The sequence below is a fragment of the Zonotrichia albicollis genome, chromosome 5, assembly GCF_047830755.1.
Source record: "Zonotrichia albicollis isolate bZonAlb1 chromosome 5, bZonAlb1.hap1, whole genome shotgun sequence".
NCBI lineage: Eukaryota > Metazoa > Chordata > Aves > Passeriformes > Passerellidae > Zonotrichia > Zonotrichia albicollis.
In genome coordinates, this window is record NC_133823.1 from 44,330,630 (window position 1) to 44,357,189 (window position 26,560).

At 39.5% G+C, this 26,560-nt stretch overlaps 2 protein-coding genes across 9 annotated transcripts in view; one reads left to right on the forward strand and one right to left on the reverse strand.

Moving 5' to 3' along the window:
* Nucleotides 1-11,904, forward strand: part of CORIN (corin, serine peptidase) — a 118,734-nt gene extending 106,830 nt beyond the window's left edge. For 3 of the 4 annotated variants that reach the window (XM_074541537.1, XM_074541538.1, XM_074541539.1), the window contains exons 19-22: nucleotides 758-932; nucleotides 4,597-4,868; nucleotides 6,397-6,530; nucleotides 6,980-11,904. In XM_074541537.1, coding sequence (XP_074397638.1) covers nucleotides 758-932; nucleotides 4,597-4,868; nucleotides 6,397-6,530; nucleotides 6,980-7,162 — 764 coding nt within the window. In that variant the 3' untranslated portion in view covers nucleotides 7,163-11,904. Of the gene's footprint in view, nucleotides 1-757; nucleotides 3,044-4,596; nucleotides 4,869-6,396; nucleotides 6,531-6,979 lie in introns of those variants that run through there. The other variant, XR_012580474.1, reaches the window with a different exon arrangement.
* ATP10D (ATPase phospholipid transporting 10D (putative)) overlaps nucleotides 2,999-26,560 on the reverse strand; it is a 49,090-nt gene continuing 25,528 nt past the window's right edge. For 2 of the 5 annotated variants that reach the window (XM_026795275.2, XM_026795274.2), the window contains exons 14-23: nucleotides 26,005-26,131; nucleotides 24,684-24,868; nucleotides 23,205-23,514; nucleotides 22,557-22,633; nucleotides 21,908-22,033; nucleotides 21,318-21,518; nucleotides 18,697-18,777; nucleotides 18,337-18,441; nucleotides 16,850-17,037; nucleotides 12,658-14,873 (exon numbers count right to left, since the gene is read on the reverse strand). In XM_026795275.2, the coding sequence (XP_026651076.2) occupies nucleotides 14,519-14,873; nucleotides 16,850-17,037; nucleotides 18,337-18,441; nucleotides 18,697-18,777; nucleotides 21,318-21,518; nucleotides 21,908-22,033; nucleotides 22,557-22,633; nucleotides 23,205-23,514; nucleotides 24,684-24,868; nucleotides 26,005-26,131 (1,755 nt within the window). In that variant the 3' untranslated portion in view covers nucleotides 12,658-14,518. The other 3 variants (XM_026795276.2, XM_074541536.1, XM_026795277.2) reach the window with 3 other exon arrangements.

Here is a 26,560-nt window from a genome sequence, read left to right on the forward strand (position 1 = left end):
AAACCATTGCTCCAGTTTATTTCTTCAGCACTAAATTCCCACATACATGCAATGGCAGCATATCCTCCCTTGGGATGCTAGTTGCAGAAACTGGTGGTGTTCTTTTGTTCTCTAAATTAGACTGAGTATAAACAGAATAAATAACAAGCCTGGCATCTTTCAAATCCAAAAAAGAAAGTGAAGCAAAAATGAAGGATTATTTTAGGGTAGTAGCTGGCAGGTGGTAGCCTGGTGTAATTTCTAGTGGAAGTGGCTTGTTAAGTGTAATGGACGAAGTACTAGAACGTCTTCAGATCTTCAAATATTCTCATTCAGTAATTTCTGCAGGCAAAGTGAGTTTTCTGCTGTGTAGCTGAGTAAACAGCATGACATTAACCTCAGACCTGACTTAAGAAAAACCTCATTATTAGCTGAGCAGATTTCCAGAAGCAATTCTTCTGGATAATACAAAGCTGGCCAAACGTTACTAGCTAGAAGGAAAAAAAAAAAAAACATCAGGAAATCGGAGTGAAAGGAAGTCAAGATTCCAAACTTGGCTTGGTTAATATTTCAGGCAAAATTAATAACCGGAGAGCAAATCCTTTGATCCGAAGGGATGCAAAAAGTGTCTCGGTGTTTGATACAGCCGCGTGTCAAACGCTCTGGTTGGGTAACTTGCCCTGGCTGGTGGTTTCCCTGGGCAGTGCGGCGGATGAGTCCGTTCAGGGCTGTGCCGGGCCGTGCCAGCGCGGTGCCACTAACGCCGCTGTCCCCGCAGACTGCGGCCGCCGCCCCGCCGCCCGCATGAGCAAGAGGATCCTGGGGGGCCGCACGAGCCGGCCGGGGCGCTGGCCCTGGCAGTGCTCCCTGCAGAGCGAGCCCAGCGGGCACGTGTGCGGCTGCGTGCTCATCGCCAGCAGATGGGTCCTGACCGTCGCCCACTGCTTCGAGGGGTGAGAGCGCTCGGGCGTTTCGCTGCTCGCGTGTTGTGTGAAAAATGCCTGCTTTGTGATTGGCTTCTCGCAAATGTTAATGTTATGTGTGTTGGGTTAGAAAGTAATGCTGTATTAATTTTCTTAAGTAGTGTGTTAAGTATAGTTTTAGGTTATAGCATAATGTTAAAATAGAAACTGTGCTGTGTAAGATACTTTTTTTCTAAAAGAAAAGACTCGCACAGAGATAGCAATCACAAGACACATAAATCTTTCAGAGAAAGAGAATTTATTCCTCCGTTATCAGGAGAAACAAACTTCTTCCCGCCTCGCTCCGGCAGAACAATGCTGTTAAGATTATGAAGAAGTTGACGATTACCAGACAGAATCCTGTGTTAGAATAGAATTTATGCATTATGTATGAATATGCAACAAGTTATTGTTTTTAGGAGTTAATCCTCTGTTAACATGTGTCCTTTTTTGGGCTTGTGCTGCCCAGAGAAAGGTACCCAGACATCCATAACTCTTTGTTTCTATGCCTCATATTGTCCTAATTCAAATTGTCCAAATTATTATTACACCAATTGTAGTACTATTTTTATAACCATTTTATTACTATTAGACTTTTAGAATTTTAAAAACAAGTGATTAGTGTTTTTCACATATTGCACGTGTGAATTTACAAGTTCTCCCTCTAGCAAACACATGGGGTGTAGGTGAAGAACTTTGCAGAACAGCCAGTCACAGAGACCTGGATTTAGGAGACTAAAAAGAAGGTAAAAGGTACAAACAGGCATCAGCTTAGGTTTTCACGTTTTACTATTCTCTGCCGGCATGTCTACTGATGAAAGCTAAATGAAGATGCCTTGACTTTCAGCAGGAAACAGGAAAAGGAAGAAGACCAAAGCACTAATTCTATAGCTGTCATACAACTGCCATGAGTTTAAAAATCATCCTCTGTACCTGTGTAGAAAAGACCCTGAAAAAATGCTGTGGCCACTGGTAAAAAGAAAAACTGAGTATTTACTCACAGTGCAAATGACATATTGAAATCACTGCCTTTTCTTTTTATACAGGCCACTCTTTCATTAGGATTGCAATAATTAACAAGTCAGTATTAACAGCTGAGTGCCTCCTGGTATCAGACACCATGGTGGAAGGAGAGTCTGGAGTGCAGAGGGTGTTTACATGTCTTAGCAATTGTTTTGATCATTGCCAACTTTTTGGTGCTAACCAATATTTCTTTTTGATGAACCGCAGATTTCAGAGGGAGCTTTATTACCTGATTAATTTCATCATGTACCAAAGTTTTTAAATTGGGTTTCTAAAGAAAATTTAAACAAGTGTTTTCTGCTGTAGTTAGCAAGTACTCCTTTGGCATATGGTTACTTAATCCTTCTTTAAACTGGTGCTTGATCTCTGCAAATTATTTTAAACTGCACAAAACACTTTCTTTATGTTTAAGGCAGCAGAAATTCTGTTAAGCAAGGTTCTCCTGAACCGATATTTCTTTATAGTGTTAGTCATTCACTTTTTCATTAAAAATTTTGTCTTTTTATTTCTGAAAAACTAAGTTCTTTGGTGTTTGTCCTTCTAAACTAACAGTTTGCTAAACCTGCATAATACAAACAAGAGTACTGTATTTTATCAGATTTTGGATCCAGAAGGAATTTCTCTTCCTTCTCCATCTATTTTTAAATATACTCCTGGAATATTTCCTATCCTTTGGAAGAACACTTTCTGGTGATCTAAAATAAAAGGTGGGACAGAGGTTGATTCTTCAGCAATATTGGACTGCTGTTGAATGTCCTGGATAAGATTCCTCTCATTACTGAAAAGATAAGCAAAGCAGCTGTCACATTATAAAGTAAAAATTTCCCAGTTTTGTCAAATGCAGAAAAAGTGCCACTACATTTTTATGCTGTTCATTTACTCCTCATGTAGAGCTGCATAATGTCCCTGTGAGTTAGGAGTATAACTTCTTTCTCATTTATATTCTAAAGACCTGAAAGTACTAAGATATTGTGGTCTAATAATTGACTGAGAAGTTATATGGACTTTTTTCTCTTCTGCCTTTCTGAATAGACTGGGGAGGATGTACCCAGAAGCTGAAATCTTGAAATTCTTCATTTGTAAGAACTTTTTTTTTTGTAAGCTTAAGTATCATCAGCAAGACCATTCTTTGTCACAATTTCTTTTTTACATAAAGTATTTTAAAAATTTCCCAAACCAACCAGATAATACATCAATATAAAGAGATTTTAAAATGTTCTGGTCCTTTATACAAAAAGCTCCATTTTGTGAAACTCATGTGAAGTTTGGAATACAAAACATAAGGACCATATAAAAACAATACAAATAGCCATGAATACTTGTAGAGGGCATAAATATAAAGGGCTGCATTAACATTTTGTTGTTTGCAAATTTTCTTATTATAGTCCCCCTTGAGTTTTGTCAAGATCATTTTGAAATGCATTACATTAAAGTAACCAAAACATCTAGAGATTTTTTTAATGTGTAGGACAATGCATTCTGGCTGACTACTTATTTCTCTAGGCAATGCTACTTTACAATGGTCATAAACACAATAGTATATAAATATTCTCAGTACTTCATTTCTGTAACTTTATGGAGCAGCTCATGAATTGACCATGATGCTGAAATGATCATTACAGTCTTAAATGCCAGAATGTTCATCTAACTCTTAAGATAAACGTAGTCTTGATTTAGCAATTGAATCTCTTTACAAATTACAGGAATTAAAACCCTCTTGAACACTATCAAAAAGCTGAAATTTTGCATGCTTTTACTTGCACTGCTTTGAATAAGCTTCAGTCCTGTCAAAGGTGCTTAGTTACATGAATTGTCTTTCAGCAGTTGTGAAAAAAGGTGACTTTTTGGAGAGCTTTTAGCATCACAGACTAAATAGAAACCACAAAGAACCCACAACTAATCCTGTGACCAGTTAGGACAGAGAGATTACAGCCTCGAAGCCTTCCATAAAATCTAGGCTTTTCTGATGTGTCTCAACAAACAATAATTCATTGTTCCCCCTTGTATCATATGTATCATTGCTTTGTGGTCTTGTATGTATACCAGAAAAGTCTCAAAAAAATTTAAGAGTCAAAGTAACCTTTGATCTTAGGCATATAAAGTATACTTGGCACAGACTGAATGCTGAATAAATAAGGGATTTTTCCCATGGCTATCCAAAAATATTTAATTTACACAATGAAATTGCTTATTTGAGACTCCTTAGAGTTTTCAGTGAGGCTTAACTGCTGTCAGCAGCAGTCTACTGAACAATATTCTCACCCAGCAAAATCTGCATGTGCCCACCAGTGAGCGTGTGAGCAACTAATGCTGGGAAGGATCCAAGGGATGACTTTGACAGCCTTTAATACAGCAACTAATAGATGGTTACATATCTTCTGATGGAGTGAGCTTTAATGTGTTTGATTGAAAGCAGGAGGGAAATTAAAAGCATTGAATTCTGTTGCTCAGGTCTTTGCTGTAAGGAATAATGCATAAATACCTGTTTTCTTCTTGTAGTATTTGCATGCTTTGCAAAGTGTAGTGTACAAAAAGAGAGAAAAAAAATATCTTGGGTATTTTAGCTTAAAAGAAAAACCTTGACTGAAATTTCACTTTTTTTTTCTTTTTTTTTTTTTTTTTTTCCACAAAGGAGAGAAAGTGCAGCTGTCTGGAAGGTAGTGTTTGGGATTAGCAATCTTGATCATCCATCAAGTTTCATGCAGACCCGACTAGTGAGGACCATCATCCTCCATCCACGCTACAACAGAGCAGTTGTAGACTATGATATCAGCATTGTGGAACTCGATGAGGACATCAAGGAGACAAGCTATGTAAGACCTGTCTGCTTGCCCAGCAAGAACCAGTTGGTTCAGCCAGACACCTACTGCTACATCACAGGCTGGGGACACATGGGCAACAAAAGTAAGATGAATATTTCTGTGACTTTTGAAAAGTAAGAGTATTTCTGTGACTTTTGAAAAACATGTGAAGCTTCTACTGAGTTAATCCAATAAGTGATAATGTTACAAACTTTTGTCCATTTATACTGTTACTGGATCTTAGTAAATAATGGGGAAGTGTAACTACTCTTGAAGGGATCAAGCTGTGACTATAGCCTAGCTTTTTCAAGCAGCAGCCTCAATTTATGCTCCTTAATACTTACTTAGACACTGACTTGATTTTTAAAAACATGGAGAATCTGGAAACTTCTATCAGGAAAGTCCCCCACGTTAGTTACGATTTACCCATCTAAGTTGCAGTCAGAACAGTATTGCAAAGGTAGCACCTCTTCAGAAACCCTCTTAGTTCAGAGAAGGCTGGGGACTGGAAGCACTGGCATAGAGGCTGGAGGAACAGGGTCATGAATCATTTCATACTTGTGGGACAATTTATTCCACAATCACAAGTGTTGTTTTTGTACCTCTGAATAGGTTAGTGTGCTTTCTTGTTTTGGGGCTGCCACAATCCTTGTCAAGAACTGTTGTGTTATGTAAATCGTTGGTCAGGTAAAATAATTCTGCATGAATAGTATGCGAATTAGTCTGGCTCCAACACTTTTCGTGCGCTAGCCATTGTGTTTCTGCCTTTGCTATTATTATAGTAATTACTAGGGATGGCTTTTCCATACATTGGGTAAGGAAATCTTTCTTTCTGTATTGCTTCAGTGGAACTTCAGTTGTAGTGGCCAGTTTAGATGAGGTAAAAATTAAACTGGATATGGGAATGGTAAGCTGTTTACTGGCATCTCTACCCATCTAAAATATCTGTACATGATGTCAGGAGAAAAACTCTGACAGGTTCTTTTTGCAGACTGGTAAATAGTTTTTTGTTCTCTAATGTGGTCAGAGTTGATTTTAAAGGTTTTATGCTAGGAAGCATCAAAACCCACTGTGGCTACATAGCATTTAGGCTGAACAAATTTGATTAGAATTTGAGCTCATTAAGTTGCTTGGACTAGGAAGAAGTGTTTTATTGTCTCTTGAACATATTACTTCATAATAATTTCATTAGGTTCAGATACTGATTTCCTGTTCCTGGTACATTCTGTAAGTCAAATTTACCCAAACATAGCCAAAATAGTTCTGATTATTACCAAGTTTTACCATGACAGACACCAGGAAACAGGGAGGTCCTACCCTGGAACAGTCAATCAAACCTATTGTCCACTTCTCCCACAGTACTATTTTCCAGCCACTACTGCCCCCATCTTATAAGTCACAAATTGCAGCATGTCAAGGTGTGAATGCTGAATAAACAGCAAATGTCACACCAGTCCTTGTGTGCTTAGTCCTTCTCCAGAATGCAACACATAGTGCTCCTTACATTTAATACATATAGAGAGCAATGTTTATAATATATCCCAGTGGAAATGTTTGTCATACCTCATGGAGTCATAATAGGTAAGTATTTGTGAATTTGTGTATAGTAAACACCTAATTCTGTTTTTCAGTGCCTTTCAAGCTTCAAGAAGGAGAGGTTCGCATAATTTCCTTAGAGCAATGCCAGTCATATTTTGACATGAAAATCATCACCAGCAGGATGCTGTGTGCAGGCTACGAATCTGGCACCGTGGACTCTTGCATGGTAGGCTTCTCTGTAAGGAGAAGGTTTCCAGAAACAAAATTGCTTTTAGAAATAAAAATACTGTGATATTAATTAGGTGTAGCGTACTTTATGTATTCTAGGAATGACAGCTGCCTATTTATATACTTGAACCCAACTTTTATCATTACTATTATTGTTAATATTGGTGTAAAGAACTTATCTTCATGCTACTGAAATGCTGCTTGAAGACTCTAGGGTTTATCTTTATTAGGTAAATTTTTAATTTTTATGAGCCTTTTGCAGGTTATTTTTTGTACAAATGTAATGGGTAATAAATACTGGTAATGCTACGTGTGGCTACACAGTTCAGCAGATTTTTACAGCTGAGTTATTTGCTAAAGGAAAATGGCTGTGGGAAATGTGATATAGCTTTAATGATGAGTGCTGGCCATGTGTGTAATAGAGTGATTTTAACTTTCCTGTTGCAGGGTGACAGTGGAGGACCACTTGTGTGCGAGCATCCTGCCGGGCGCTGGACTCTGTTTGGTTTAACATCCTGGGGCTCTGTCTGCTTTTCCAAGGTTTTGGGACCTGGAGTTTACAGTAATGTGTCACATTTTATTGAGTGGATTGAAAGACAAATATATATCCACACCTTTCTGCTAAACTAACTCCAGATGGTAAGGATTATGCTGACAGAGAAAAGAAAAAAGGAATCAGCACTTCAACACTGAAGGTTTTGCAGTCCAGAAACTCTGTGAAAAGGAGTTTCAAGCTCTGTCTATTCTTCTTGTGGAGCAATGGAATATGCAGTGTATGTTACTGGTAAATCCTCTCCTCGTGAATATAATTTGTGGTAGAATTAATAATCCTTTTGACTTTTCTTTTAACTGTGTTGTGGTGCTATTCTAAACACTACAAAAAGCTTAAAAGAAAAGAACCAACCACTTTCTGCCTTTCAGCTATTAAAACTAAGCAGTAGCACAGACTAGAAGAACTTTTTAAAATAACCTATTTTAATACTATTCAGTTAGTAGTACATGCATTTTCACTCACTTCTTGTGATGAAGAAGGAACTTTGTGCATTCATGTGGCCCTGCAGGATGTACATTCACAAGGACAACTCTGGACAGGGCCATACCACATGCTGGAGGGTGTGGAAGAGATCAATGGGTTTGTACATCCACGTGGCACAGGACACATCAAAGCACATGTGCAGGTCTCCAAAGGTGTGTAGCCATATGCTCCTGGCATGCCTGAGCTAGTGCATTTTGTCCCTCAGGGTGGTTCATTTGCATAGGCATACCCCTGTACTGTCCTCATTCCACAGCTTCTGTTCCCAGAGCCAGACTGGGCATCTCTCTGGGGTGATGCAGGAACCAGTAGGCCCACAGACCCATAACTGCCAGTAGAGGCACTAGAGACCAGAACTTTACTGTTCAGACTCTGTGGACAGCCTCTAGCACTTATTCTCTGAAGCTTCCAATGTCCTAATGTGTCTAGGAGACACCCATGTCTCAGCAGCACTACACTGATCGGTGTGTTTATCAAACATGTGCCCCACTGGCTTTCCTCCTCACACTGTATCATGTGTTCAGCATACAAAACATGCACTGACCATCTCCAGCCCTCCAAAAACCTAAGAGGGTTGGCAATACCACTGCAATGGTTTTCCCTCCTGCAGTCATCTAGTTTGGACATCTTGTGAGACATGGAAAATGCAGATTTAAAATGCAATAGATGCAGTGTGGGCACCATCACAATATTGGGGAACTGGGTAATTTTTATAGGTCTCTTCTTGTACCTTGCATTTAAAGTTTAGTTTTGACTACCAAGATTTGGGAAAAGGAAAAAAGCAGAAAGAGTTTGATAGAAGACTTGGGATTCCAGCTTCTGTTGAAATGAGTATTAGAAATACCAGATGCAAAGTACAACAGCTTCACCAGCAAAGGCTCGAGGAGCCCAGCTCAAGTGCTTGGTAGCCAGATGTGGAGTGCTCTGTGCAGTAGTAAGACACTGAGCCTTAACTCTACTTAACTCCAAGAGAATCTGGTTGAAAAAGATTATGATGGAGCTTGGCACCTTTGTATGGTGCTAGAGGGGAAGTATGTCCTATCAGCTGCTGTAGATGATGTCCTGCACAGCTATCAGCTTTTAGGAGGCCACAATAGGACAAGTCAGGAATCTGAGGACCACAGGACAAATTCCACTGGGGAACAATGCATTTAAAATTTGTGTTTTCAGTGCTGTGCCTAGTCCCCTGTGAATCCAGCCTAAGGCACATAATAATCCTCTCTGCTACCTCTGGCACAGCCCCATGACAGCACGGCAGGGCCTTGTCAATAGCATGACTGACTGCTGCATGTGAAAACATGCATAAAAAAGACCTAACACATGGACATTTCAGGTATTATGAATCATGTTGCAACTCATCTCCATAGATCTATTGCTTTTGTAAAGATTTCTTCTCTCCATATCTTCTCCTTAAACGTTGCTAACATTAGAACATTAGTCACACTAGACTGCGCTGTAGACATGAATATTAATAAATACTCAATATTTATGTTATGGATTCTGAAACTATTTAAGTGATTACTCAGTCACTGTTTCATGCTCAGAAGGATAACTCTGAGGCGTTGGTAGGTTTGATTGTTGGGGTTTTTTACTTTTAGTATCTTAAGGATATAACACGTAAAATACTCTTCTTGCCCCAGCTATAAATGAGAGAAGGCAGCTGTGACCATGTTTATCTAGTGCAAGTAGATTACAGCTGAAGCAGGTTATTGATGTCCTTGCCTCAAGGATATGGAGGCTGGAGCTCAGTTCTCGTTCAGCTTTCCTCTGGGGCTGTAGGGCAGAGAAGCTCTGAGTCCTAGAGCTGGTTCAAGAGTTCCCTGAGGTGTGGGTGGCCCAGTGGTTGTTAGAGCCAGCTGGCTGGTGTCAGACAGGTTCTGGCCAGTGTGTTTTCCAAAGAGATGCTGCTCCAGAATAAGCAACCCAGCCTGGCTGCTCTCCACCAGATATGGTCTGTGGTTAGCAGCTTTGAATTTTGTAAAGCGCTAGAGTACATATGTCACTCATGTAGATATTAGCATTTCCAAATGATAACATGTAACTACACATTTTAATTACCTGGATTTGACCTTCCACCAGTTTCCAAGCAGTCCCTCCCAGGAAATGAAGTAGAGGCTTGCTTAAACATAAGGTCCAGGCCTGTCCTATATGGGATCAGTCTGAAGAAATTCCAAGCTGAACCCCATCCCACATGGCTCTAGGAGGGAGCACTTGGGTCTTATCCTTTCCCATGACTGTGTCTGACACAACATTCCATGTAAAGAGGAAATCTGTAATTTTATAGATGTATTTTTATACGGGGTTTTTTATGTGTGCACATGAAATAGGCAAACATGCTCCTCCTTCCACTGTGTCAAGCCTTCTCCTGTGTGCTGAACCAATGGCTGTGATCACAGTTATGCTGTTTGTCCCACAGTGTGGCCTCATTGTAAGGTAACATTTGGTTTTGCTTTACCACAGCTGTATCTCCAAATGGAAGCAGTGCCACTCTCAGTTAAGCCAACATGTTTCTTTCTAGTTGTACTAATAAAAATTTACAATCATTTTCCAAATAACTTCTGTTGAACATGTGTTTTAATCTTTAGAGAGACTAAATGATAATATGGAGGTAAAAAGTTACAACTTTAGCAATAATGCCAAAAATAGCCTTCAAAAGGCATTTTTGAATCCTTAGCTGACCTTTTTTAGCAACCCTGTTAGTACTGCAGTACTTGTGGAGATTCTGGCACTACCACTGTACAACTTTTAGTTTTTTCTGTGTGCATGCTTCCAATACAGAATATTACTAGGAATACTGCTGCCGACAACTACTGTGAACTTAGAAATCTGAAAAATTAAAGCTGCAATCAAATCTGCAATCTGAACACATTTTGTTCTATAATTTTGCTCTGGAATGCAATTAGTTTTAAATAAAAAAATCTCTTATAAGTTGTACACAGAATTTCAACAACATGGTACACATGCTGAAATCAAAATAATAAGCAGACAGAAGCTTAACACTGTTAAAATTCACCTTTCCACTGCAATAAGGAAGCCAGGACCATGAGGGCAAGAGTAACATAACAACAAATAATACAAAATTCACACTGAAATTCATCTATGGGAACATTGTTAAGACAGTCACATTTGGAAGTTGCCCATCAGCCTTGGCCAAGAGCCAGGGCTGGTGGGAGCAGTGGGTTCTCTGCTTTAGCTGGTCCTCAACCAGTCCTCAGCCTTGTGCTGCGGCCAGTGGGGCTGTGGAAAACAGAGCTCAGGCTAAACATCAGCTCAAACAGTGCCCCAGGAACAGACCAAACTCACTGTGCTGCCAGAATACTCAGCACAGGCTATGGCTGACTGCCACCCACAAATCTGTAGCACAGGTGTGGTTGCTGAGAAAGAAAAAAAATTAAAACATGTACTTTCTTCTGTAAGTCAAATACTGCACATCAAAATCAGAGTTAAGGCTGTTGTAGATGTAGCTGTAAAGTTTGGGGCAGTTGAAGGTGGTTCTTTTGGTTTGTTTTCATATTAAAGAAGTGTAAATGCTGTGCTTCCTTTCATGACATGTGGAAGGCACCTGTGAGATGCTCTTAAAAAGCTTATTTTCAAAATGGAAAAGTCAGATTATGCTGTGCCTAAGTGGAGAAGCAAGCAGGTGATTGTGGTGTTTTCAGTGCTAAAAAAAATAAAGGAAACACTGAACTGTTGAGAAGCACAAGGAGTGCAATGTGTTTCCACCCTTCATTTGGCCCTACTTTAGTTATGGCCAATTAATATTTTAAAGCTCTTCCTAAAGACTCATGACCCTCATCTCCCTTTCAATAAAAGACAGCAAGTAATCACAGCAAATGCCTTCAGCTATTTCTTCTGCTTGTCCACCACAAAAAAAAGCAACAAACCCAACCACCACACCAAAAAAATTTAACAGTCAAACAAAAAAAAAAACAACCCAACCCAACCCCCAAAGCAAGTTTTACCCAACAGATAAATTATGTTATGACCCAGACTGCTTGTTGAAATCCTCTAATAAAATACAACTGTAGAGGGCAGTTTTAATCATTATGGAGTACCAAGATGCAATAAACACACACACACACACGTGTGTTACTTTTCACTACTTCAAGTGGTACAAAAGCATTTACAATCTCAGCAGAGAGGATCAGTGTCCTGAAAGCCTCACTGCACTAAGTTGTGAGTAATGGAGTGCTGAGGTTTCTAAAGAGTCACATAATAGCAATGTAAATGTCCATCACGGAGCTGGTCCTGGGTCAAACAGATTACTCCCCACTCATGTTTCTTCATGTCATTATTTTGATGCCATGGCTTAGTCAGAAGGTTTTACTTCTGATCTTACTTACAGCTTTTGTATGAAAAAATGCAAACTCCTGAGAGTAAATGATCATCTACCTGTCAAATCTGGTGGTAGGTTCTGCTTCTGCAGCAGAGGCAACAAGAGGGCAGGTCACAGGCTGGTGCTGTCCCCAAACTCTCATTCACAGAGGCAGGGGAGACAGAGCTGAGGCCTGCACTCCCTCAGGTCACTGGAAATGCTGGAGCTCCCCCATCAAAGTTCACCATACCTCAGTCATAGAGTTAGAGACCTGTAAAACATGGACCAATCTCCTCTCAGTGGCCACAGGTGCAGAGAGGCCATGGATTTAAAGTGCAGAAGAAACATTCAGGTCAGATAATGAAAACAAAACCACTATTAGAGGGCAGGAGAGCAATGCTTGTTTCTCTGGAGTTCTTTACAGCAGGATAACATCCACTAGGAAGGACAAGGGTGGAGCTGAGCCTGCCTTGGGATTGTGGAGCAGAGTAGATGATTTCACTTCATCCCAGTAACTCTCTTCCAGTGTGATTTTGCCCCAGTACCAGCTTGTCTCCCTGCACAACTTGCAGCCTTGCAGCTCTCATTTCCTGAAGAGAAAGCAGAGATGTTCCACTTGGGAAATCTGGAGTATGCTCATGGCAAGGTGTCTCCCCACAGCAAGAAGGATGTTTCAGATAAACATCTGAAAAAGTAACTCAAAACAACACGCTCTCTTGGGGTTTGAATGTCTGTGGTCATTTCAAAGGCATCTTCTTTATGTTAGAACCTACCAAAAACATTTTATCATATGTTGAACTGAACTAAAAAAAAAGAAAATAAATTCAGAAATGGCTGTCATCACTTTCTCCTTCCACTACTTTTCTTCTACAGGCTGAAAAAACTACATTTTCTCTTTCTCCCCTCACTTACACTAGGGATAGAGTCAGTCCTAATTACATTCTACCTTTTGAACACAGAGCTGTTTTAAACATTTTGTTACATGTGATGACTGGCATTTGAATGAACTCAGCATGCCCTCAATATCTGCCCTGTATAGCAGCAGCTGTCCAGACCTCACAGCGTTTGTTTAAATTCTTTCAGAGATCTTAAAAGATGTGGAATATGCAATGTTGATCATTGATGTGGAAAGCTCATGGTTCTGGTTCAATTAGAAAGCAGTGCCCTTGCCTGAAACATGGTGCCTAAAAATAAGCACACAAATCTGGGGAATTTGAAAACAGAGAAGTCTGAGAAAGTAACAGAACCAAAAAATGGGCTCAGCACTAATAATTCATTAGCAGCTACAGTTTGAGGAAATGGTTTATTTCAACAGGTGCTAGTGAATACAAACAGATTTCCTAAGCTCCTCTCTAAATTGTCCATGTAACTTTTTGGGAATGGAAGTAAAAAGGAGGCAGTAATTAGAGTCTGGAATCTAGAAGCTGCCACATGCACCTCAGCCACTTTTTGTGCAGCATGTGAGCAGTGGGAAACTGGCAGAGGGCAGGACTCATCTTGGGAGACAGATGAACAACAGCACTTAAATGTGAGACATGCAATGCAAGATGCCTTCTTTTGAGCAGCCTTTAGAGACACATAAGCTGATTATTATAAAAGCTTGGAGAAATTTTAAAACACCTGAGAGTGAAGAAGAGTGATGTTACCAGCTAAAAGCTGCTATTTGTAAAGGAAGACCGAAGACAGACTGGAGCTCCTCACTGCTGCTGGCCAACAATTTTGCAGTACAGGCATGAGGTAGTTTAGAGAAAAGACAGCCAGCCAACATCTGAATTGGGTGAGGTAGGAAAAAAGGCCATTTTGGTGGCAGACAACGTGAAATGGCACATGGAGTCAAAATGGAGTGACACACCTGGAGGATGACCTGACATGAAAAACAAAAGGCTGCACTTAGGGTTTGCTCTTTATGTGAAGAAGGCAGTGAGGGAGACATGTCACATTTGGGCTTCCCTCTTATGGTTAAAATTGTGTTTGTCCAGCAGGGAGATGGCCCATGCAAGAGCCTGGTGAACAAACTGGACTACAGTGCTTACATAAATTACAGTCTACACACACTACAACATGTAATAAAAAGTCTTGAAACAAGCCAACCAGTAACACCACATCCCAGCCCTGTAACTTACTTCATTCTTCAGCAACTGATGAATGCCAGGGCATGCTACGGTTCTAGGGCACAGTGTAAGGGAGCAGGCTGACTTACCTCAACTGGATTCTGTGAATCCACATTCATGCAATGCACTGTCCATAACACCATGAGGTGTTATGCAATGTTGCATACAAGAAATAAGCAGTATGCAAAGTCTAGTGTGTGAAGAAATATAAAAAATAATCCAGACATTTAGACTGTGAATATCTTAATAAATTATGGAAAAGTCTTACAAACAAGCTTTTAAAGAAATGTGTTTGTCATCTACCTTGGCTGAAGAAAACAAAACAACAGCATGGCAGAAATCAGCAATTATTACTCCTGTGTTTAACCAGTTAGCATTCCAACTTTGTAAAATACAATAAAGCATCTTCTTCACACAAAACAGAACTCAAAACTGCTCTGTGTGCTGGAGTTACGGCACTGCTGCCCTTTTCAGAAGCACACACAGAGACTTTGGCGCATGATCTATTGCCACCAAATGCAAATGTATTAGTTCCCTTTGGTAAACTCAGTCTCTTCAGAGTTCAAGCCACTTGTACTCCCAGACTCATCCTGAATGTCTGGTAAGAAGGAGGTGTTCTTTAATAACCTATCTCTTGAACAGGTCTGAAAAGGTGTTTTAGATGGCAAAACACTGTCAGTTCTTTCCTCCTGTGATACAGCACCTGCAGCTGAGCTGGACGCCACAGAAGTAGGTTGGAGCTCCACCCTATAATTCACATTGCACTCATCTTTCCATCTCTTAATTTCTTTCCTCTGCTCCTTGGGGGACAGTCTGACAAGGCACTTGGCTCTCAACACCGGAGATGGAAACAGTGTTCCTTGGAGAACTCTTATCAAATACCTACAAAATAAACACAGTTACAAAAAAGCTGTTTAAAAGAAACCCCAAAACTGTTTCCAGTGACTAAGGAAACCAAACAACATTCAAGCAGCCCTGAAGCCTAGTTCTTGGACTAGAACTAGGTGATCTTTAAGGTCTCTTCCAACCCAGGCCATTCTATAATTCTGTGATATTAGAACTGACTTAACTGGCAATTTAGGTTGCTTTTAATCACAGATTTTTGCAGTGGATTTTCAGACAACAGGGCATCCAATGTCTGTCCTTCCGTAAGAGAACTTCAAACCTCCAGTGAAAGCCCCAGTCTCACTCCCTCATGCCAGAAGCTGCAGAGGACCCCCTGGTATCACAGTGCCCCTGGGTGGAGGCTTTTCAGGACCATACAAAGGATCATATCAGAAATTAACTCTGGAAAAAAACATGCATGTGACAGCAGTAGTCCCTTAATAGGTACTTCTGCTTCAAATCACTGCAGTAGAAAAGCTCAAATTAGCCACAACAGCTATAAATCTTCTGATTCCCTGTGGACACAGGGAGAGTACTTTTGACTTAAGGAATTTCTAAATAGTTTGCCTTTAGTTCACCATGAAAACCACTGCCATCTTGAAAATTCAACAGCCAAACATTGGAAGTAGTCACCAAGCTGAAACCTTTATCCTGCCTTGGCTCTCTACAGCCCTACCAAAAGGTCTCAGAACACCCTTTATCTAATAATTTGTCATGTAGAGGAGATTTACTGTGTGTGAAAGAAAAGGCTCTACTGTCACCACCTGAACAAAGCTGAGAGCAGGGACAGAAATCCACATGTTTCTTGCACTTCATGGTTTGTCATTCTGCTGAAGTGTGAGCCAAAGCCATCATCAGTCAGATCAGATCAGTCATAATCCCCAGTGAGTGCACTAAAACTCCTGATGACATGCTCGAGACACAGATCAGACATTTTCAAACAGGACTTAATACTTGGTGGCCATTGCAGGCATCTGCAGGCACGGCTCTGCCAGCTTTGCTGCTGGCAGGACTGATAACTTATTCAGCCTGTACTACAGCACTTGATCCAGAAACTGTGCTCAGATTGTGTCTAATGACATTAAAGTACATCAGGTGAGCAGGAGACAGCACTTATCTCCTCAACTCTCTCAGTATCTGTCTGTGCAATTTAATTTCAAGTTTCATTCCTTCTGAAATTATATAAGAGGGAAAGAAAGAGACACAACACAGAACAATGATTAATTAGCACTGCAGGCACTTCACTGTAGGCTACAGACTTGAGTTCATGCTCAGGCAGTGAAATGAAGATAGCTGTGGCTACTAAAGAAAGCTAAAGGAAAGGTTTGATGAAGTCTCTTTCACTGGTTTTCATGTGGTTTGGTTTGCTCTGTTGGCTCATTCAGGTGTCTCCCTGCTCCACCCAATACTACTGCCCTTCCAGGGTGAATTAATTATTAAACTTGAACTTCAGTGAGACAAAAAAAATATCAAAACCCCCTGTGAATCTAGTCAGCATGTTTCCACCCCACAAAGAAGCCTGTACATGCATCCTTCACTCTAAATACTCTTGTACATATTCATCACATAAATTTCAAACAGAAAATCATTTCACAAAGTAACACAGACTAAGCACAGTATTTCTTTGTCTATATATAGTACAAGTCCAACTCTGGTCACCAATGTAACTGATATGTATATTTAATTATGAACTCTGTGATTACAAAAATTACTGTTTCTTTGCCCTCCAAAGACAATAATTAATATTATATAAGTCACAAAAGAAAATTTTTATTACTGAAATTTGCTTGGAGAACTAAATGGAACTAAAAAGTTGTCCTCACATATCTTGGTTTAATAAATTAATGAAATCTTCATTTTTACTGTGGGATGCTAGGGAGGAAAGACCTAGCCAGAGTTTCATAACATCACTGACTCATAGAAAACTAATTTTGGTAACAGCAGTAATCTATAATTTTATAACAGAAACTCACCTGGGTAGCAGAGCAATGCAAGTAGTCAGGAGGCAAACTAAGTAAAATACTGGGTCTGTCATGTGCTTTTCCATGATCCAGTAAAAGTCTGATTGTGGGCTGTGGGTTTTGTAAGTTGCTCCAACAGCCAGAGTGAACACAAAGTAAAATAGGATGCTGCCAACTATAACTACTGCATGTATCCATGTCTGCAATTCCAGCAAGGAAAGAAATAAGATTTAAGCTGTAAAACAGAAAGACTGTTATGTCTGTATTTACATGAACATACACACTTTTCCCCCAAGGGCAGCTGTTGAATGTAACAGAGGATACATCTGTTCAGATAATATTCCTAATTTCATACAAAACAACCCAGAAAGAATGGAGCCTTCTTTCTACAGTATACAGGTGTTCCAGACATTTAATTTTTTAAAAGTCTCATAAATTTATAGCTTTTCATTCTTTTGTGAAAGACATTTGCCTCAGATTACTACCTCATTTACTGGCAGCACAGAAAGCTTTCTCAAGGTGAGACCTTCACATGACACCACCTTTATATATCTTGCTTGAGACGTTGGTTACCTTTCTACACTGGAGTTTTTCTGTAATTTTACACCTAAATGGCTATAGCAGCTACTAAGAAAACAACATTGTCACTGTTCTTACAGCCTGCCAACATTAAAAAATGCCAAATAAAACACATTTAAGTTCTCTAATCAGAGTGTGAATACACTCATGCTATATATATGTTCTCAATAAAGACATTTTAATTATGGCTGTCATACTCTCAAAAGAACAGTGAAAAGACAATCACAACTTGACATTTCATCCACTACAAAACAATCCTAAAAATACTTCTAAAAAGTCAAAGAAAAACCAAAATTCATTCATTAGTGTTTTTCTACTGTACCCATTATTGTATTTTCTTTAAAATTAAGCCAAACCCCCAAGTATTACCCTTGTAAGTACTCTAGATTTATCCAAGCTAAAGCAGATGCTTTATGTTGCGCAGACTTGAAAACTGAAATAATGTTTCTTAGCATATCAGTTTTCCAGTTCTGCCATCAAAATACACCTCTGAGCTGTTTACCCTGGCCACAGAGAAAATCAATTCCAAGGATTCAAAATCAGCAATTTACACTGTTGTCTGTGAGATACAAACTTTGCAAACCAAAGAAGTTACAGCAGAACACTGGTGGATTTTTGACCATTTGCAAAACTGATCCAACATGCCCCAAACCACCCTACTTTAAAAGAAAGCAGGATCATTTCACTATTAAAAAATAATTCTGAGGCCCAGTTTTGTTAATTTTAGTCATATTTCTATTGGTTCCAATGACAGATGCGTTAGGAGAGCTCACATGATCATATAAATACAATATTTAGGGTTTGACCCTTTCATACTTATTCTGTTTTGTATTTGCAGACCTCTCTTCCCTTTTATTTTACTGAAAGCTGTATGCACATACTCTGTAAGGAATATACTCTTTGGGAAACAAAGTACTCACCACAGATTTGCACTCAATGAGAAGGTGAAACAGCATAATGAAGAGTGCTGCTGTGTTTATGGGGTTTCCAAAAGAAAAAACGTCTATGTCTGAGCCACAGTAAGTCTGTAAAGGAAGACAGTGGTCAGTGTCAAATATTCTTTATGTACAGTCCTAACATGAAGTGGCATGAATAACTTCAATACCATACATATTTGTACATACACAGTTCAGTTCTGTTCCAGTGATGATCTTAGTATACATTCATATACTATGGAATATACTAAGGAAGTAAAAATCAAATACTTCATTCTATTCTCTGATTTGCTTGGGTTTTAAGTAAGTCAAAATGTATAAATATATTCTGTAGCCAGCACTTACAAAGTAAGGCACAAAAAAGCAAACGAGACTTTGGTAAAAAGCATCCAGCAAGGTTATCCAGAAAGCTGAAGGCAAGTAAGCCTGTAAGAGAAAAACATAATGGCATTGTAACAAACTGAACAAATTGCTGCATCCTTAACTAGCATTAATTTGGATCTGGGGAAAGATTATCTACAGAAGTAATTCCAGTTAGTTTCCAAGTGAAAAAGGCATCTTTTGTGTTACAGTTATTAGAACAAAGATCTCCCTCCACACTAACATAGCTAACTGTTAGTATTTCAATCAGCAGCCAGCTCTGGGAACTCTGACCCTGCAGCTGTGCCTATCAGAATGGATGTACCAGGGAGGGGAGGGGGCAGATGGACAGGGAAGTACCCTGCAGCTTGCCATCACTGAATACCAAGTCCCACCTTCTTCTACCTCCATGTCTTTTTGTTACGTGTGCTGTCTGACTCTGTGTGGATGGGACTCCTCTGTGAGCTAATTTAACTCATCAGACGTGAGAAACCAACTCACTTTTCTGCTGGAATAACACATTGATTTTTTAGTGAGTTAAATCAGCTCCTGGGAGGACCTGATGGGATAACTGAGCTGGGACTAGGAAAACAGTTTAACTGTATGGATGAAGAGGGAACAGGAAGAAAAAAAGGAGAAGGGAATAAGACTTTTTCCCTCAGCAGCAGCAGCAGACTGCTATGACAGATCAACCATCCAGAAAACCACAGCTGCCTGTGCTCAGGCTCAGCTACGTCCCATTCCTTCAGGCACTGAAGTGAGACACAGAGGTGAGAAGCCCAATCACCCAGGATGTCCTCTATGATTACTGCAGAGATGGGTTTTTCCAAAGAGCTCTTCAGCCCTTTTTTAAGAACTGAACCACTGTCTGAAAGTGATGTGGAAAACTTATTTGCCTTTCAGGAAAGTGATTTAATCTACTAAAGATGAATCCCATTTACTGTTCCATTATTTTTTATGGTTTATACAGAGCTCTACACTCATGATGTCATGGTGCAATATTGTGATGTTGCATCTTATTGCATCTTTTAAAGCATTTATCTTTTTTCTATACTGTATTTAAGTCCAAGCAATTATTTCCATGTGCTTCCATGCACGAAAGGAAATGATAATAACTCCAACCACAGAGCAAGGAATGATGGGATAGACAAAAGACAAAAAAACTAACAGAAGATAAGGGAATAAAAAGGAAAAGAAGAAAATATATTATGCAATGCAGTTTCTGATTATGTTGCTTCAAAACTTACATCTCAGCTCAGATCACTGCATTGTAAATATCCTAAAGATCAAAACAAATAATGAGGCCTTGCAACATTTACTTAAACAAAATTCTTTGACTGACAAAGCACACACCTGCTCAAGCCAATCTGCACAGGTTTGGATTGGTACCTAAAGAATACTTTGTGTTTCAAAAGTACTGTAAACCAAGAAACATAAAGTATTTAAGTGTATATAAAAAGAAAAGTAGAAGTCCACAAACAAGTAAACAATTTGTCCATTCAGTGTATAACCTTCTTTCCCTTCTAGACCAAACCTAAACTTCTACTAGGTTATAATAAATGAGACAACACTAGCACACAACACGTTGTAGCTCTTTTTTTAAGTACTATTTGTTAGAATAGAGTAGAATAGAACAGAATAAAATATTCCAGTTGGCAGGAATTATGTGATCCAACTGCCTGACCACTGCAGGGCTGACCAAAAGTTCAAGCATGTTATTAACGGCATTGTGGAAATAATGGTAAAGAAATGCCTTCTAATGATATTGTAGGATTTGATCATAAAGAAAATGTTGAGTTTTAGGTGACTCATATAGTCAATGTTTCTGCTTTCTGGACTATTAGTACCTATTTTGTCTCAGGCTCAGTATGTCTCTGCCTTCAATTGTCATAATAAAGATATTATTTTAATTATTAAATATTTAGAAATATAAATTTAAATTATGCTAGATTTCATGCTAAGCAAAGCAGAAATCAGGAAAAACCTCACTGAGTTATATAATTTTGATTTATAAACTACTGTTCCACTCCCTCTGGTTTTCTGTGCTAAAAGTTTGGACAGAAATTACTGACAGACCAGTATCATGTATAGTGTTTTCACATGGGAAGGCAAATTTCAGAACATACCTGTAGGGTGAAAAGTACCCTGACTGACAGAAGTTCTTTGAGGATTATTTGAAATTAATCTGCTATGGTTCTTTGTCAGTTGAGACCTTTATATGACAAAGAAAAAAAATAGAGTATACAGAGTGCCCTTATCTTGTTCAAACAACTCCCAGTTTGAGGAAGAATGTGGACAGCTGGCACAATGAATGAAACAAACATGCTGGTAACAATGTTTGTCAAGTACATCCCTTTACCCAAAGTCCTGAATTTCTTTTATCATCCAAATGTCTGATAAAATTGGGTCTATTACTGAAAAGACCCTAAAAAATCTTTTGAAAACCAGGTTTTTATTTGTGCACATATTGCACAGGCCTTGACATTTCCTAACAGAGAAAGGAATTTAAAACAATGTTCATCTGAGATGAAACATAAAAGAAAGGCAGAAATGGCTCAAATGCTGACCATTTCAATTTGCTTCAGGCCAAGCACTCTGTAACCTACCACAGATTTCTGGCTCATTGTGTAAAGCTGTGGGAGTTCCATGAGTATCTCTGCAGATACATCTTTGTCCAAGACACCATAAATGATGGGTGGCACCGATGTAAAAAGGAGATTGAAAAGAATCAAGATCCAGTAGTCAGTCATTGAAGTGCCTGAAAACCCGCAGAAAAACTGGTACCAGAACAGGAGATTCACATAGGTCTGAAAAGCCAAAAATGACATGATGAAATTTTAGCCATTGACAAATGCTTTAAAAACAAGAGAAAAACTGGTAGGTCTTAGGTCTGGTTATAGTAATCTGTGGAAACATTTTAAAATCACACATGACTTGCTGAACCAGTTGTGCTGCCACCATATTAGTAGTGCCCCTCACCCACTGTTTCATGAAATCAAACAATGGCTTTGAGTGGGAAATTCAGGCCAAGAAATAAGAGCCTCTGGCCTCTGCAGGCAAATGAGAAACTTAATTGTTTGACACATGCTTTTTGAAACCATTCACAATAGGAAGAGAAAAAAGAAAATAAAGCCTCACTAAACCTGACAGTGCTCAAAAATACGTAAAATTCTCGTTGAATGGGACAGCTACATACCACATTCTTGTAGAAGAAGTAAAGCACCATGTTGGTAAGTCTGGTACAACACCAGTGACCATGGACAAGCAGCAGCTTCCTGAGGTGTCTAAACTGAGAGATTGCAAAGTCACTTGCCATCACAGCCTGTGACACACAAGAAGAAAAGGATATACTATAACCAAACTGTTAAAAACAAGCTTCAGATACTGCCAACCAAGCAACTTACCAACTGCTGGAAATTTTTATTTTACAATTTTTTATACATAGTGCTTGCCAGGTTATCCTCCCTCCATACCAGACTTTACAACTAACGCACAGAGTTCAGTCCAACACAGCAGGCAGGAATAAGGCTGTCATCATTCTTACCACACAATAAATCACTGCATAGAAATCACTGACACTGACACTTAGGCTGCTCATTTCCCTGCAGGACATGAGAAATATGGAGCTCGCTGACAGGCAGCAAACTATTGTTTGAAGCTTGACCTGTGGCATTCAGCTTCTGATTGCTCCTGGTGGAATGCTGAGGACGGGGTGTGAGGCTCAGGCTGCCAAGTTTTGCCCATGTAAGGGAACAGACTGTGGAGCTATTGGGTCTCCAGAGTACATTCTGAACTGATTTAAAATGGAACCTGACATCATTTGCAGCTGTCTTTGGATACACTACCTGCATGCCTTCCTGGCCAGATATTCCCACACCAGTGTCAGCCACCTGGATCATGCTGACATCATTGGCACCATCACCTACAGAGAAAAGAGGAAAAATCAAAACTAGCTTTGCTGGCTATCACATTGCTATGGAGGTGGCAGGAAAAGACAAATACAAACACTAGAGAGTTCAGAGAAATACCTTTTTATGGCCAACACTGAAAAGCACTAAGGAAAACAGGATTAGTAAGTGGAAAACACAACTGAACTGAGCTATGTTCTCCAAATACATAATGGATGTTCCTTTTGTCAGAATTTAGCTGGCATGAGGCTCCACAAAATATGAGTGCTTTAAATCATAGCCAGTCATCTCCCTTCCACCTCCTAATTTTGGGTGGTTATGATGGAAAAAAATTGCTCCTACTTGCTGCTTTGCATGGTTCATAACAATGACTCATGCTGTTCTTACTGCTGTATACTGAACTAAGTTTATAGACTGAATTTGCTACTTCAGAAGACAGGCATCATCTCACGTCAGAGACAACTACAATTCAAAGGATTACCTTGCTCATAAAATAAATTTTGTGACAGACATTAACAAAATATACAAGAGAAGAAACTGGCTTCTACTTCTTTTCAGAGAAAGGATGATAACCACAAGACTCACCTACAGCTAACGTCATTGCCTTTAGCTTATTTCGCACCAGTTGAACCAGGACACTCTTCTGCAGTGGTGTGGCTTGGCAACAGACTACAGCTCGACATTTTTCTGTGAGTTCCAAGAAAATATTCTGTAGGCTGTCATGAAGGACATGCTCTAAAGTCCTTCCATCAATAACCAGGCCTGAATTGAACCCTTGAGCTTGGGTGGAGGGACTTGCAGAGACATTTCCAAGTTTCTCACTGTGGTTTTTTTTGACAGAAGCATTCTTCTGGATATCTTCTAAAATTTTGCTCATTACCAAGGCACAGGCATTCTAATAAAAGACAAGAGAAAGGCATCTTATGAAATTCTGTTTGTAGTCTGCCTCCCTTTTTTTAACTCATAAAGTACATATGGGGAAAATGTCAAATGCTGTCCTTGTATAGTATTTATCTTGAAAGGTTCAGACAAGAGGCTGAATACTGCTTTAAAATCACAAAAGATGTAGACTGCTGTTAATGAAAGTGTGATAAACTTTGCTTGAGCAGATTTGCTTGGGTATTGCACTAAGAGAAGAGAGAAAAACCTATGCAAGCCAGAAAACCTTCACAAATTAGCAGGAAGAGCAACCACTAAGGATTCTGTAATATAAATACAGCTTTGATAAAACTTTTGTTCTCTGTTTCTTTTGTCTGGCATAAAAAGCCAAAAGTGCTCTTCATATCACCTTACAGGTGAGCTGCCACGAATTACTGAGGAACTGGCCTTGTGGAATGTTTTACCTTATCAGAATCAATATGAGATGCTCAAAAAGTTTGTGGTATCAATATATGTAAAGCACATGCAACACAGAAGAAAATACATCTTCTTAAATCTTCTTATCATTTTACTTTGAAATGCAACAGTATAAAATCCTGGTTTTTATTTCTGAGCCTAGTTAGAGGGAGGAAGAGCACTTCTGCAAAAGGGGCTTAGTTCTCATTGTCAAGTAAGACACTAATTTCCCAGCAGAATAAAAGGAAAATGTTGGCACAAATCAAACTCCAAGCTTTCCTCAAACACAAGTGGACTAAAAATCCTTTCTTTTTTCACTTTATTTTCCCCACAGTTAATTCTTGCCACACTATCTTTTATGGCATATACGAATTGTATTTCTTAAGATACATATAAGCAGAGAAAAAAAGAAAAATTAAAGAATTAAAGAACAATCCTCCAAACCTGAGGCCATATCAACTCCTTAGCTTACCACTGAGAGAAATTAGGAAGTTTATTCAATTAAAATAATTAATCATAATGTAGGGACGGCATATAAAGAAACAGATCTTCAAACAGACTTTCTATATACATAGAAAGGATTTCATATTTTACCCACAAGGAAGAACAATACAGAAAAGCAAATGTTCTTTGATTTCCCAAGTAAACAACATTTGCTTTTCTGTATTGTCCTGTGGACTAGCCCTACTGAATTTTTCAGCAGAGAAGAAAATCTACTTTTCTACTCACCCTAGTCTGTGATTTAAGAGTGAAGATTCTGTCCTCTGGTTCCAGCAGTTTACAAGCATAGGCAATGTTGACAGCTGTCTCTCTCTTGTCACCTGTCAACATCCATATTTTTATTCCAGCTTTCCGTAATGCCTGTATTGTGTCTGGAACACCCTCCTGCAGGCGATCTTCAATGCCAGTGGCACCTAAAGTCAGACAAGCAGAAAGATTAGTGCTGCTGTATTTCCAGAACCAAAACACTTCAAGAGTGACAGGATGAGCTGGTACCCATATCCCAAAACAGACATGCTACCACGATGTGCTTGGAATTTCCTGAAAGCAAGCACCTTGAAGTATAAAGTTGTTTAACCTCCTTATTTTCACTTCCATTTAATGTTAGGGCCAACCCATATTGCTTATTGTCACACCAGAGACACAAGCCTGCAAGACAGCAGGTCTCCAAAGCAGCTTGACTTCTCTCTGCTGGCTTTAGTGGCAAAGGATACCTGTACAGCCTTAAAATATCATCAGTTTGCAGCACTGCTCTAGCTTCTCTCCAGAAACTGAAGCCAGTGATCCCAGAATTCCTTCAGTATCAAGGTTTATTGCATTTGCACTATGCAGATATGACACAAACTGAGAGAAGGAGCACACTTTACACAATAGGATCTGTCTCTCTTCAGCTTCTAGCACGAGTTGCCTTTACCACCACAGTCAGATCTTTGCACTTTGTTATGTTATTTGCTGGGCAGTTCTCTAAAATGATTATCCCAGACTGCCTGCAGTTTACCTTCCACACACATACAGCAAACACTTTTGTTTCATTTCTGCACAGCTGAATGACCTTCAGAGGAGTGGTTCTGGCAGAAGCATGCCTTACTTCTCCCTATGTTGTTAAAGGTGAACACAGCACAAGCACATCTGCTGTGCCATGAATGCAACACTGACAGGAAATATGCCCAGAAGTGGGGCATCTCTGAGTATTTGCACAGGCAGGCCTGTGACTTGTTACTATCATTTCATGTGTTTGTTATAATTACATTTAAAATATCTAGTGAAGATAGAAAAATACACAATATTAATAATAAAAGAAACAAACCTCCCCCCCCCCGCCCCGAACAGTAGATTTTTACAAACTACAGGAGAGCACCATCTGTCTTCAGTGTGCTTTACAATGAGTACAAACCACTGAGATTTGAAAAAAATTCAGGAGTGATGATAATCTAAAGTCTGTAGAAAGCTATGTGTTACACAGATTGAGATTGACACAGTTCTCTGCAAGCAAATTCCAATTATGAACATCACAGGCATTTTCCTGGGAGTTACAGTGTTTTCTACCTACCAAGCAAAGTTAGTTTGGTCTCAAGCCTCATGGCAGATTGAAGCAGCAGGTCCTCCCTATTGTCAATGCTGGTTTCTGCTAAAAAACGATGATTTAACCACTCTGCATATTCTGCATCACTCATCACCTACACAGGGAAGGAAAACATAGGCATGTATCTACACTGGGCTTTGAACAAGGAATCAAAAGTGTTCTTATGGTTCTTCTGCTGTCCCCATCCCAAACCTACAAGTGCAACCCCTGGCAGCACATTGCTTACATGCTCCGGGATGTCCATAGATTTAGGACAATGTTCAGAGTGTTAGATTACTTTTCCAAGCTACTTACTCAATGGCACCCTGCAGGTTCCTGGGGCTGCCTGACAGATTTCCATTCAGATAGAAAGCAGGCAGGGTAATGGGCACAGTCACCTGCAGCACTGACACTGCCACAGAACCACTGCACAGCTGCGTACAGCTCGATGGCTGCACAGCTACACAGCCTGAGCTTTCACTTTGCATAAAGCTTTGTCAAGAGGCTTCTAGCCTGTTTCAATCCCTATGGAATTTTACTTCCA